The following is a 14837-nucleotide window of genomic DNA, read 5'->3' on the forward strand; positions in this document are numbered from 1 at the left end:
TTCAGTCATTACCCCTAGCTCATGATCATTGGTGAGGGTACGGACATATATCGACTGGTAAATCCTAGAGCTTTGCCTTCTGACTCGGCTCCTTTTTCACCATTACAGATAGGCATGGCATCATATGCACTCGCTGCCCTAATCCGTCTGTCAATGTCACCATCTCTTTTCCCCATCACTTGTGAACAAGACCCCGAGATACTTACACTATTCCACTTGAGGCAGTAACTCACCTCCCACTCGGAGAGAACAGTCTTGCCCCAGATTTGTACGTGCTGATCCTCATCCCTGCTGCTTCACACTCATTCACAAACCATTCCAGTTCATGCTGGAGTTCATAGCCTGGAGAAGCCAACAGGACCATGTCATCTCCAAAAGGCAGTGACATGATTCATAGTCAACTAGTCTCCCTCCCCTCCTCAGCTGTACTTTGATATCCTGTCCGTGAAAATCAAACAGGTCAGGAGACAAAGCACAGCCCTGGTGGAGTCCCACACCCACTAAAAAACGCTACTGATGTTTTTCTATATATATGGACACAGCTCTCACTGTGGTTATTCAGGGTCCAAACAGTCTTTATAGGAGCCCCGGAACACCATACTTTCCCAGCAATCATCACAGAATCTTTTGTGGAACACATACATACACACTCTCTAATTCCACAAAATACATGAATACTCATGAGGATAAACATTGGTCCACCGTTCTGCGGCATGGGTAGAATCCATATTGCTCCTCCGGAGTCTGAGGTACCACAACTAGGCGGAGTCTCCTTTCTAGTATTCTGACATAAGCTTTTTGCATGGAATCATTCATTATTATTCTTGCCTAATTTACCTTGGTTTTTCTTTACTTGTAACTATTTCTTTGACATCTTTAAAAGCATATTGAGCTACATCCTGTGTATGAAAATCTGCTATAACAATAAATGTTGTTGTTGATAGTGATATCTTTATATTAGTTGCCTGAGAGAAAGGTGGGGCTCCTTAATAAAATACTTATGCTCCCCAGTACAGGATAAAATTTCAGCAATACTTCTGCTACCCCCATTGGAAAATACACTTTTTTAGCCAGGTACAATTGCTGTGTGTTCAAAGGGGCATTATAACAACCACCACCATGTACTCAGTGATAGGTTTGCATATGGTTTTGTAGGAGTCTGGAACTGGAAGCCTCTCCTGCTGTGGTTCTCTCAAATGGCAGGTGATGTGCTGTCTGGTAACAGGTTTCTACAAGATACATAAAAGTCAGATGCCTAATTTACATGGAAAACTGCACCCAAACCTGACTTAATTAATGTGTCTTCACGTTGTTTGATTGTTGGCACTTTCTTATCTTGCTACTTATAAGGTGGATTGCCTTTTTGCTGTTTATGCCTGTTAAAGCTACTGGTGGAACTGAACATTTTCACAAAGATTATAAACTACTGAATGCTTAGTATTGCTATATGTTTTTCATGTTACAGGCTCATACTGTTTGAGAACTGCCTATATGGCACCACTCAGTTATATTCTTGTGCTTGTTAGAATAAATATGTAGTTATTAATGGAACAATACAATCCTTATTCTGACATTTTGTTTATACATTGTTTAAGTGCTGTTTGCATGCTGCATACTATACCATTGAAAATAAAATTCTATCACTGCTTTTTTTTCCATTAGGTTTACTTTCTGACTGGTACCCCAATCTTGATGCACTAAAGGAAAGCTGCCGCATTGCCAGCAGTTACAACTGGGCAGATGTTGACCTCTCACCATTTCAAGGTAAGACCAGCCTTTGAATGTGTTCTGTGGTTTATTAAGTGCAATGACTGGTGCATTATGGAAGTAGAGTTTGAATGCTGAAATACAAACTATTGCAAGGAACCTGAACCATTCTTGAAGTGCATTTCTTTTGTGCTTCATTTTGGTTTTGCTGCTGTTGTAAATTTACAGTGGATTCAGAAAGTATTTAGATACCTGAACTTCTGACACACTTTATTATGTTGTAGATTTAATTTTAAATTGATAAATTTGCCATTTTGTCTCATCAGTATCCACTCAATAACTCATTTTTCACCCATAATGACAACGTCAAAGCATTTTCTTTTTAAATGTTTGCAAATTAGTTAAAAATCAAAACCTAAAATTCCTCATTCATCTAAGTATTCAGACCCTTGATGCAGTACTTTGTAGAAGCCGCTTTGTAAGTCTTCTTCATTTTTGTTGGCAGATCCTGTCAAGCTCAGTTAGATTGGTTGAGTAGTGACTCTAAACTGCCCTATTCAGGTCTCTCAACAGATGTTCTGTTGGGTTTAAGTCTGGGCTTTTGACTGAGGCCCAGAAGCTAGCCCAGCATTGTCTTGAGTGTATACTTTGGGTCATTGTAGTACTGAAAGAAGAATCATCACCCCAGTCTGAGGTTGCATGCATTCTCAAGCAAGTTTTCTTCAAGGATCTCTCTGTATTTGGCTGTATTAATCCTTCCCTCAATTCTGTTGAGTGTCCCTGTCCCTGCTGCTGTGAAGCACCCCAACAGCATTATTTTGCCACCACCTTGCTTCACTGTAGGGATGATATTAGCCTTGTGATGAGCAGTGTCTGGTCTTGGCTAGACATAGAGCTTGGAGTTCTGCCTAAAGCCTATGCTTGATCCAGAATGCAGTGTCCCACCACAATATAGCTATCTAGAAGAGAGTGTTGGACTGATGTTATCTGGAATTGTTGTTTCTCTGATGAAAGTGTTCTCTTTCAGAGGGGACTGGGCGGTTTCTTGGTCTGGAATCCCTACAGATTTTATTTTTTTTCTCCAGCCTCTGGAGTTTTTTTTGTTTTTTCTGTCCACCCTGGCCATCGGACCTTGCTTATTCTATGTTAATTAATGTTGACTTATGTTTATTTTTTATTGTGTCTTCTATTTTTCTATTCTTCATTTTGTAAAGCCCTTTGAGCTACATTTTTTTGTATGAAAATATGCTATATAAATAAATGTTGTTGTTGTATAAATGTATGTCATGCTTGCCCATCCCTCTGCTTATTCATATAAAAATATACTTTACATATATTCTTTTTTTATGCAGGATTAAAGGAGAGCATGAGACAAGCAGATCTCAATAACTGGTCACTGGACCCTGCCCAGATTGCAGATCTTTGTTCTTCCATTAACCAGTTTTTTACCCGGACAGGGGTGATCCCACCTCAAGGGACTATCCAAACTCCAGTGTGCCATAGCACCATGCATTCGAACAAGACTGGCCAGCACATTGCCACAGGTAACAAGCATCACCAGCTTTAGAGTTTCTGTTTCTATTTAAATGATTTACTGTGTGGAATGTAAATGACTTGTGAATAAACTGTTGGTCAATCATAAAGTTAATGTTACTGTAGAAAAGACATCAAATATAACTGCGCTTCTTTCAGAAACTGATATTAGAGATTTGATAGGAGCAAGTGGAATAAAAAAATAGTTGAAGCAGAAATATAAATTTAACCTTGTGAACACTGTTAAAAGCATTTGATAAAGCAAACATGAAAATGCTGATTAATTAAGCACTTTGGGTCAAGTTAATTCATAACAGCCATATCATTAATCATCTTTACACTGTGGTCAGTGGCATCAGTGCTTACAGTTGTGGCCAAAATTATTAGGCCCCCTTATGAAATTAGGCAACACTCCTGATTTCAATATGAAAATGACCATTAACAACAAATGTTTGTTTTTTAAAGCGTATCTGTGTCCAAAATAACAAGGTCCACAAATTGTAGTTTGGATATTTTATTGACACACTGAGTGGAAACAAGAAAGGGCAAAAATGAGACATCCAAAATTATTAGCCCCATGCCCATTAATAGTCAATACTGTACCCTTTTTAAGCCACAACTGACAACAATCTATTAGAGTAGGTCTTTACTAGATTAGCACAGGTCTCCTGAGGGATTTTGGTCGATTCCTCCATTGCAAATTGTTCTAGCTGGTCCAAATTGTGTGGTTTCTGAGCAAGGACATTCACTTTGAGCACTCGCCACAGATTCTCAATGGGATTGAGGTCTGGGCTCTGTGCGGGCCACTCCAAGATCTTGGTTTTGGTATCCTTGAAAAACTGTTGAACTAATTTTGATGTATGCTTTGGGTCATTGTCTTGTTGGAAGACCCAGCGACGACCTAAGCCTAGACTACGAGCAGATTTCTTCATATTCTCCCTCAGAATGTCAACATAATTTTCTTTTTACATGATGCCATGCACCCGAACAAGGCTCTCTGTGCCTGTGGCTGCAAAACAGCCCCACAGCATGATGCTCCCACCACCATGTTTAACTGTGGCAACTGTGTTCCTAGGGTTGAAGGCCTGTCCCTTTCTTCGCCAAACATAAGCAACATCCATGTGCCCAAACAGTTCCAGTTTAGTCTCATCAGACCAAAGCACAGACTTCCAAAAATCATCTTTACATTTCAAATGTTCATGGGCAAACCTCAGTCGGGCTGTGATGTGCCGCTCTTTGAGTAAAGGGGTTCTTCTGGGACGATGGCCGTGAAGCCCACCACGGTGAAGAGCCCTCACAACTGTGTTCCTTGAAACATCAACTCCAGAAGAGGCCAGGTCAGCAACAGTCATCTTGGCAGATGTCCGGGGTTCCTTGCTGACATCTCTGACTATTTTTCTCTCCAGAGTTCTTGAAATCTTGTGCTTACGGCCACAGCCAGGTTTGTTTCTAATAGAATTTGACTCCTTGTACTTGGCAATGATGCAACGTACAGCAGTTCTAGACACTGTGAATCGGTTGGAAATGGCAGTGTAGCCTTGCCCCTTATCATGAGCCTCTACTATCTTCTTTCTGAGCTCCAGACTGATTTCCTTTGTCTTTGGCATGGTCAGTAACAGTAGTCCCTCTCATGTGTTCAAGAGCCCTGTTCCTTGGGAGTCTTTTTATGCTGGTTGAGTGTTGTTAGGAAGCCAATTGACTGCAGGTGTTGTTAGTAAGCCAATTGATTCCACAGGTGTGGTTTCAAAGTTGATTGGTTAATTAGTGTAGGTGTGTTTTGAAAGCAAACATTAACATGGGGATAATATTTTTGATTACCCCATTTTTTACTATATTTGATATAAAGCAAGACTAAAAATATATTTTATATTACAAAATGTATCAAAAGCCAGTAAATAGCACTGGTGGATGTTTGATTATATCAAGTTTCATCAATGTTGCAAACTTTGGGAAGAAGTTTAGGAAAATGTTCCATGATTCCAGGGGGGCTAATAATTTTGGCCTCAACTGTATGTTGAGCCATCCATATTTCAAATTTGCTCTGATTTGCTGGCTGATGTATTAAAATAAAATACCAGATATTCATACGAACTTAATGCCAAGAGGCAACTTGTGCACTATCCATCCATCCATTTTCTAACCCGCTGAATCCGAATACAGGGTCACGGGGGTCTGCTGGAGCCAATCCCAGCCAACACAGGGCACAAGGCAGGAACCAATCCTGGGCAGGGTGCCAACCCACCGCAACTTGTGCACTAAAAAAGTTCAAAACTTGATTGAAAAAAAAAAACACAACCTTTTTGGTTTTATCATAATTTTAGAATAACAATAATGTTTTTATGTTTGCTATTAATACCATTACAGCAATAATTGAGAAGCATAAATACAATTCAGAGGTATAAATACGTTTTAAACCAAATTTATTTTGTCATTCTGCTGTCTTTGATATTTGTGCATGTTTATTTTAATTGACAACTCTACAATCAGCCAGTTATAGGTGACGCTTTGCGCAAGTGTATGATGTAATGACGCCCATATCTGAGTTATGTGGGGGAAATAAGGTTGGAAACAGCCACTTGCGGTTTGAAAAGCATGACCACTATTTATAGATACTGTATATAACAGTAAATTCTGAAGAAACTGACATTATTTAGAGTTGTTTTCTTATACACATAAGTGTATAAGTGTAATCAGTGTACCTGTCATGCATCCTGTATGATCCTGTATGTGCTTATAACAGAAAAATACCTGTAACCTATCACTTAGCCTACAGTGAAGGCAATTTCTTCTAGTTCTGGTTTCACCTAGTCTTTGATAGTAATTGAAAAATGTTATAACAGACAGCAGCTAGAATGTAAGTTAAACATAAAACATGATATCTAAAGAAGCTGAAAATGACAACTCTTCATATTTAACAGGGCAAAAAATAGTTAAACCTTTAACTTTGCAACCTTTATCCCTTGTTTTTCTTAAACAGGAAACATGTATATAGACACTAGGCAGAACCTTCATGCTCCCATGATGGGTCCCCCAGGTTACCCCCACATGCCACCAATGAGCAGCGCAGGACCCGCTATGACAGGTAATCAAGTGGTCATTTGTTGAACTCCATTGCATATTTACTTGACAGATGTTTATGCAGGCTTGTTTGTTGCTTCTTCCAAAAAGTATGTATCACCTTTTAGGAAATAAAGTATGACGTTTTATTTCAGGAGCATAAATTTGCACCTCCATCATGATTAAGTAAGTTAAAAGAAGCTGCAATTTTGCAGGAAGTTTCAGTCAGGTTTGCTCACATAAAGTGCATGCTCATGTTATATTTATGTACAATGCATATAAAAAGTGTTCACTCTTTAGTAGTTTTTATATTTTATTATTATACAATATTTAATCACAGTGGATTGAATTTGGCTTTTTTAGCATTGATTGATGATTAAAGACTCCTTTAATGTCAAATTAAAAACAGATCTCTGCAGAATGGTCTAAATTAATAACAAATGTAAAGCACAACTTTAGGAACTGCATATGTATTCGCCTCCATGAAGTCAGTATTTAGTAGATGCGTGCTTGGCAGCCATGACAGCCTTGAGTCTGTGTGCACAGGTCTGTGTCAACTTTGACCATCTGGTTTCTGCCATTTTTCCACATTCTTCTTTGTAAAATTGCCTGAGCTCTGTCAGGTTGCATGGGGATTGTGAGTGAACAGCCATTGTCAAGTCTAGCCACTGATTCTCAGACTGAGATCTGGACTAGTATTTGAACAATCTAGGACATTAGCAATGTTATTCTCAAGTAATTTCTGCTTGGGATTGTTGTCTACTTCCAAGGGTCTGGTTACTTGCAGACTGCATCAGGTTTTCCTTTAAGATTTTCCTTTATTTTGCTGCATTCGTTTTACACTGTCCTTGTACAAGCTTTCCAGGGCATGCTGCAGAGAAGAATGCCCACAGTATAATGCTATGATCACCATGCTTCATTGGTGGTGGTTTTGCTTAGGCTAAAGATGGCATTTAGTCTGCTGGCCCAAAATTTCAATTTTGGACTTACCAGACCAAGGAACCTTTTTCCATTGGACTTCTGAATATCCCATGTGTTGTTTGTTTATTATAAATATTGGCTTTCATTTTGGCACTCTCCCATAAAGTTGTGATGGATAAAGCAAATCTCATACTGTTTCCATTTCCTAATGACTGATTTACCTGGAGTTACTTGGAGTGTATTTTGTCTTTATGGTGTAGATTAAACCACCATACTGACACCACCAGAAGCTGGACCTTTTACATGAAGTGCATTTATACTACAACTAATTATACTAGTCATACTAAAGGGGGTGGATATGTACAATATGTATCAATTAGGTTATGTTTTACAATATATTTGTAATTTGATCCACCTTACTTTTTCACTTTGATGTTGAGTCTTTTCTATTGATCAACCAAAGTACTGCAAAGCAAGAATAAACCATATTGAATTTTAAGATTAGAAAAACAAGTTAATGTTTGAGTATTTATTGTAGACAAAGAAAAGAAAAAATGCATGTCTTGTGTAAATCAGCTTATCATGCAAACTCAACTATTTTATCATTGTTCAGTAATTTGATACTATAATGTAAATGCTCTGGAACTCTAATACCAGTCTAGTCTGAAGGGATGCTCCATCTTTTTCTTTAAAGCAGGTGCAACATGTGTTATGAAGGCTGAGTAGGCATATTTTGACTGCTGTATGCTTAGGCAATCAGAAGCTTGCTATGTCTCTCAAAGAGGCATTTGAAAGGGAAGAGAGTAGAAGGCTGTGAAGATCATCATATTTGGATACTAATACTGTGTACATGAACAGGGGTAAAGCGATAACTTCTAAGCCTTATTTTCTGTAATCTGCCTTTTTTTTTGTCTGTTAGGACATCATGCCACTATGAACCAACAGCACATGATTCCTCCAGCCAACTTCCAGATGAGGCGACTTCCTACTGATGACATCCAGGATGATTTTGACTGGGATTCCATTGTGTAAACTCCTCCTAGTGAATTTATGGAGACAGAAGCAGATAATTTGCTAGGCCGTGCTGTTCGCATGCTGTAAAGTGGGAGACAATCCAGACGAGAAACTTCGGAAGAACAGGTGTTGTTTCGATGAGAACCTTCGGAGTCCTAATCCTTTAAAAAAAAAAAAAAAAGTAAATGAAAAGGTTACATTGAAGACAATCAAAATATTTAGTAGGACAAATTTAAATTATCACTTTGCACTTGTCAAAAGACAAGTAGTTTATGTTTTGTCTGATTTCACCCCATTCTTCCTACTGCAGAGCTCTTTACAACTTCTTATTACTGTTGTGTAATTTGGACATCATCTTGCAGCTTTCTTGTGTTGACTGAAAAGGGCCTCAGGTGCTGCTTGGACATGGCTGCTTCCCTTACATCCGCGTAGGCTCAACCACCCCCACCCCCTATTTCCCCTCACTTAACCTTTGAGAACTATGTGTTTGCTCCTGCCGATGAAGAAGATAAGTTCAAGGAGCTGTGAGGGGAGCTTTGTCTTTTGTCTCTCACTCTCTGTCATCTTTTGCCTTGTCCAGAGCAGTGAAGAGAATGCCACATAGGCAAGAGACTTGCCAGTACAGCTCATAATAGTACTTTTCATTTGCTGCTTGAAAAGATGGCTATTGTATGCAGAGTGGTGTGAGTCTCTTTCAGAGGTATCAGTGATTTGTTTGTTTGAGTGTGTTGTCTGTTTGTGTCTGTATGTCTGTTTTGTCTGTAATGGCCTTTATGTTGAGTGACCATGGCGCAGCACACTGCGGACTCCCAGCAATAACTATTGTTAAAGAATTGATATCTGGACTGGCAAGCTGACCTCGTTCCATTAAGCTGTGTGAAGAGACAATCTAAAACCTACAAAGGATGTTTATTTGTTGTGAGCTCAGGAGTGTGCAAGTTGATGGACTGTATGTTTCTCTGCTGGTTGTTTTTCCTTATTTGCCTTGAAGTCAGCCTCTAGGATGTGGCTGTCTGTTATTTCTTTTTGAGACCAGCCTCGTCTTACTTTACATCTATTAAATGGGCATGATTGCCAGAGCAGTTTCACCTCCTGGTAGGAGCAATTAATATCTGTGGTGCCTGCCGAGTATGACAATGTTAAAGATGTGTGTAATGTCTCTATCAGCGAGACCCTAGGCATTACAGGATGTAGCTCCATCTCCTTCCCTTCCAATATTCAAGCCCACTATGTCTTTGGTGTACGCAGTGTTACTTTTAGTTAGTTGTCTCAATGAGAAGTGCAAGCTAGCCAAAATAAGTAATGACAGATGTCATCTTCTGTTATGCACACAGACCGAGATGGCAGAGATTTTTGGCAGTTTTTCTTAGGGTGTAATTTTAATAGGCTTCCTGGGTTGGCTTTCCTTCAACTTCATACTATGTCAAGGGCTTTTGTTTTGCTTTACCTGTCTGCTGAGCTTTTAAATACTTCCTCCTTCATAGCCTGCTTTGGAGAGCACATTATAGGAAACTGACCCATTAGTCACAGGGCAGGAAAAGAGGGTTCTGAGAGTATGGACTTGTTTTTGTTGAGATGTCATGGCAAACTGTGTCCTCTGCTTGGCTAGCTCTTTGTTTTCCCAAAGTCAAGAAGGAGGTGCTTTGTGTACACTGATGACATTGTTACCCTCTTGCCTGTACCATCCTGCATTTTAACTGAAGCAGTGAGATATTTACCACCATTCCCAAAAACATGCTGAGGATGAGCCCTGCTTGCTGCTGATGTTTGATTTTAGTCTGCTTGTTTGTCTTCACATTCTGCCAATTACTAGATGTGTCATTGTGTTGCAAAAGCGGTATTTTGGTGATGTACTTTCTTGCTTATCATGAAATACATTAGAACATGACCGACTGATTGAGCAACTTCCCTCCTGCCTAAATGTTGCAGGTTTGCATGTGGAGCCTATGTTTGCAAAGTGGTAACAAAAGTCAAGGAGCAAAAGTAGTAAAGAGCATCTCTGTCTGGCAGCATTATACCAGTGTGTTAGCAAGAAAGGCATTGTGTGCACTGACAGGAAGGAGAGGTCAGCGTGAATCTCCATTTTTGTGTATCTTTAGCCCTTGTCTGGAAAGATGTCTTGGATGTTTCAGTAATAATGACATGTTGAAAGTGGTGGCCATTCTCTAGAGCATGTCTCTATCTGACAGAAAATTTCTTAGAAATTGAAAGGGTATCAGGGTGTAGGGAAAACCAGGATTCAAGGGTGGCAGCCAGCTTGCACATTGGCATTTTCAATCCCATACCCACTTGCTTGCTGCCCCAGACTGTTCAGTCCTGCCTTTGTGTCCACAGGTGCTTCCAGCTCCTTTCAAAAAATACGCTGCACACATTAGCATAATAATGAAAACTGTGCCTTCTGGCCTTGGGGGTGCGTGGCATTTTGCACATTTTTTTTTCTCAAACATACATAAGGAGTATGTGAGGGGTTGGACTGCCGACCCTTTACAAAGCAGTCAATAGAGGAAGGACATAAAAGAAAAAAAATCTGTTGCTGCCACAGATGAAGTGAGAGAGTGGCATGTTACACTACGGGATAAATGGGGAGCAAGTCCGCTGGCGAGGCCTCTCTATTCAGTGTCGCGTTGTTAGTGTGCATTATTGTAAATACTTGTCTCTTTTTTGTCTTCTCTTTCCTCTGGGTGGGGAGGGTATATCCATGATGGGAAACGGTTTACAGGCTGTTGAAAGAATACAGAGTATTTTGTTATTGTTCCTTCAGAGGGTGATTTGTACATATCTATATTGTATATATGTGATGAAAATGCTTTTTGTGTGACACTACCTTCTACCTGTACTACAGTTTTACAGTCAGTGTTTTAATGTTTATAAATTTTTAGTTTTTTGTTTTATTTTTGTTATTGCACGGTTTTATTACTTTTGCTCTTCAATGAAATGACACGGTTATTACTCTTTGTATCAGTTTAGTGCTGTAAAATAACTTTTAAAGTGTCATTAAGATTGTTGCTGCCAGATCTGATATGCATGAATGGCACTTACAAGGAAAAAAGCAAATAAATAAAATATGTTAACTTCACTGTCTACCATGTGCCATTACTCATCCATAAATATTATGTCCTTCAGGTCAGCTTCTCTGTTCCTTTTGATGAACATGTCATGAAAACCTAGCTGGTGTAACTTTGTGAGAACTTCATTCATTCTTTCTTCTGTCAGATAAGTTAACTGTGTAGGGCAGTAATTGCCAAAGTGCATGGGTTTCCCTGGGGTACATTAATAGACAAGGAGGTGGGCACTGGACGCTTTCCCTTCTAGAGTACATTGATTTCTTGTTTGATTGTTCAGGTTAGAGCCTGGAGTGTAGCACTTTCTTTACTTTATATTTGATGTTTTACTGTTCTTATCACCTTCAAGCCTATTCTCTTTAGTCACATTTCTTTGTATTTTTTTACCAAACTTTGTGGAAGCGCAGATGATGTAGAATCAGCTAAATTGTTAAAGATAGGCTTGGACAACATACAGGCTTAAGCAGATTTGTGGCAGATTAAATTTAATGTAAGTATATGTAAAGTATTTAATTAAGAAAGCGTTACTGTTAGATTTAAATACACAGTGGAAGGTTTGAAACTTAAATATTCTCCCTATGAGAAGGACTTGGGAGTCATAGTGGACACATTGCTGTCTACATTCAGGCAGCGCACAGACGTGATTGAGAAGGCTGATAGTATGCTAGGTTATATACAGTGCATCCGGAAACTATTCACAGCGCATCACTTTTTCCATATTTTGTTATGTTACAGCCTTATTCCAAAATGGATTACATTCATTTTTTTCCTCAGAATTCTACACACAACACCCCATAATGACAATGTGAAAAAAGTTTACTTGAGGTTTTGGCAAATTAATTCAAAATAAAAAAACTGAGAAATCACATGCACATAAGTATTCACAGCCTTTGCTCTTTACTTTGTTGATGCACCTTTGGCAGCAATTACAGCCTCAAGTCTTTTTGAATATGATGCCACAAGCTTGGCACACCTATCCTTGGCCAGTTTCGCCCATTCCTCTTTGCAGCACCTCTCAAGCTCCATCAGGTTGGATGGGAAGCGTCAGGGCACAGCCTTTTTAAGATCTCTCCAGAGATGTTCAATCGGATTCAAGTCTGGGCTCTTGCTGGGGCACTCAAGGACATTCACTGAGTTGTCCTGAAGCCACTCCTTTGATATCTTGGCTGTGTGCTTAGGGTCGTTGTCCTGCTGAAAGATGTACCGTCGCCCCAGTCTGAGGTCAAGAGCGCTCTGGAGCAGGTTTTAATCCAGGATGTCTCTGTACATTGCTGCAGTCATCTTTCCCTTTATCCTGACTAGTCTCCCAGTTCCTGCCGCTGAAAAACATCCCCACAGCATGATGCTGCCACCACCATGCTTCACTGTAGGGATGGTATTGGCCTGGTGATGAGCGTTGCCTGTTTTCCTCCAAACGTGATGCCTGGCATTCACACCAGAGATCAATTTGGTTTGGTTCAATCTTTGTCTCATCAGACCAGAGAATTTTGTTTCTCATGGTCTGAGAGTCCTTCAGGTGCCTTTTGGCAAATTTCAGTTGGGCTGCCATGTGCCTTTTACTAAGGAGTGGCTTCCGTCTGGCCACTGTACCATGCAGGCCTGATTGGTGGATTGGTGCATAGATGGTTGTCCTTCTGGAATGTTCTCCTCTCTCCACAGAGGACCTCTGGAGCTCCCTGACTAAGGCCCTTCTCCCCGATCGCTCAGTTTAGATGGCCGGCCAGCTCTAGGAAGAGTCCTGGTGGTTTCGAACTTCTTCCACTTACGGATGATGGAGGCCACTGTGCTCATTGGGACCTTCAAAACAGCAGAAATTTTTCTGTAACCTTCCCCAGATTTGTGCCTCGAGACAATCCTGTCTCGGAGGTCTACAGACAATTCCTTTGACCTCATGCTTGGTTTGTGCTCTGACATGAACTGTCAACTGTGGGACCTTATATAGACAGGTGTGTGCCTTTCCAAATCATGTCCAATCAACTGAATTTACCACAGGTGGACTCCAATTAAGCTGCAGAAACATCTCAAGGATGATCAGGGGAAACAGGATGCACCTGAGCTCAATTTTGAGCTTCATGGCAAAGGCTGTGAATACTTATGTACATGTGCTTTCTCAATTTTTTTATTTTTAATAAATTTGCAAAAATCTCACACTTTTTTCACGTTGTCATTATGGGGTGTTGTGTGTGGAATTCTGAGGAAAAAAATGAATTTAATCCATTTTGGAATAAGGCTGTAACATAACAAAATGTGGAAAAAGTGATGCGCTGTGAATACTTTCCGGATGCACTGTATCACACTTTGTGGACTACAAGTAAATGGGGGTTATACTCAAGTTCTATAACACACTACTGAGGTCTCATCTGGAGTACTGTGGGCAGTTTTGGTCTCCATATTGCAAAAAATTACATGGCATATGTAATCTAATCTAAATTTAATGTCATACAGGGGTCAGCAACGTCGATCCTGTAGGGTTGCAGTGGCTGTAGGTTTTTGCTCTCATCAATTTCTTAATGAGAAGTCAGTTATTTCTGAGGAAGCTTCGTTTCCATTGTCTTGCTTGTAAAGGTTACCCACTAACGAATGCTCATTTTAGTCTTAAACAACTGCATTTGCTGTTATTAGTTATTCCTTATTAACAATAAGATGACAAAGGAACCAGCTGTTTTATTACACATATGTGTGTATTCATCATGGACTACCTGATTTAATAAAATATTTGGGGGGAAAACAGGAGAGGGGGGAAAAAAGTAAAGGGCTGCAAATTATTTGGAAGATGTCTTTGGAAAAGAAAAGCTGTACAATGTAAGAATGACCTATCATGGCAGAATTAAAACACTAATAAGTCTTATTGGCAAGGGCTGCTAATTAAGCAACTGTTGGAACAAAAAACCTGCAGCCACTGCAACCCTCCAGGATCGATGTTGCTAACCATGTATTACGCTAAGTTTAGATTAGATCAGATAAACTTTATTAATCTCATTGGGAAATTCAAATGCATAAAGTAGATGAAACATAAAAATAAGGATACAAACTTGCAATACAAATAATACAGCTAATCAATCAATTGAAATTGCACAGAAATTTCAAAATGAACTTAGAGTATGGCTTGAGGAAGCTTTGAATTGTCTGATAGCAGTGGGCAGAAAAACCCACAGAGGTGGTGCTTAGGAGGCTGTGGTGGAATGAACCTGTGGCTAAAAGTGCTCCAACAGAGTGTCTCCAGGAGGGGATGGAGAGGATTTTTCATGATGGCATCCAGTTTTGCCATCGTCCTCTTTTCCACACAAGCTTCCAGTTTGTCCAGGGTTAGCCCTGTGATGGAACAGACTTTCCTGATAAGTTGTTCAGGCATTGTGCTTTTGAGCTCAGGTTTATTCCCCAGGAGTTTGCAGCATAAAGCAACTCACTGGTTACTATGGACTAATAGAACATTTCCAGCACCATGCTCCACGCATCCAAAGTCCTGAGTGACCTTAGAAAGTACAGTGTGCTCTGGCACCTCTTGTGTATCACTACTGTGTAGTCAGACCAGTCTAGTTTGTT

The 14837-nt window shown here is 39.9% G+C and overlaps 1 protein-coding gene across 3 annotated transcripts in view; it reads left to right on the forward strand.

The window, feature by feature from the left end:
* foxj3 (forkhead box J3) overlaps positions 1 to 11313 on the forward strand; it is a 185998-nt gene extending 174685 nt beyond the window's left edge. For all 3 annotated transcript variants that reach the window (XM_039755830.1, XM_039755828.1, XM_039755829.1), the window contains 4 exons: positions 1663 to 1764; positions 3060 to 3251; positions 6218 to 6322; positions 8138 to 11313. In XM_039755830.1, the coding sequence (XP_039611764.1) occupies positions 1663 to 1764; positions 3060 to 3251; positions 6218 to 6322; positions 8138 to 8250 (512 nt within the window). In that variant the 3' untranslated portion in view covers positions 8251 to 11313. The remainder of the gene's footprint in view (positions 1 to 1662; positions 1765 to 3059; positions 3252 to 6217; positions 6323 to 8137) is intronic.
* The last annotated feature ends 3524 nt before the right edge of the window (positions 11314 to 14837 follow it).

Source organism: Polypterus senegalus, chromosome 6, assembly GCF_016835505.1.
Source record: "Polypterus senegalus isolate Bchr_013 chromosome 6, ASM1683550v1, whole genome shotgun sequence".
Taxonomy (NCBI): Eukaryota; Metazoa; Chordata; class Cladistia; order Polypteriformes; family Polypteridae; genus Polypterus; species Polypterus senegalus.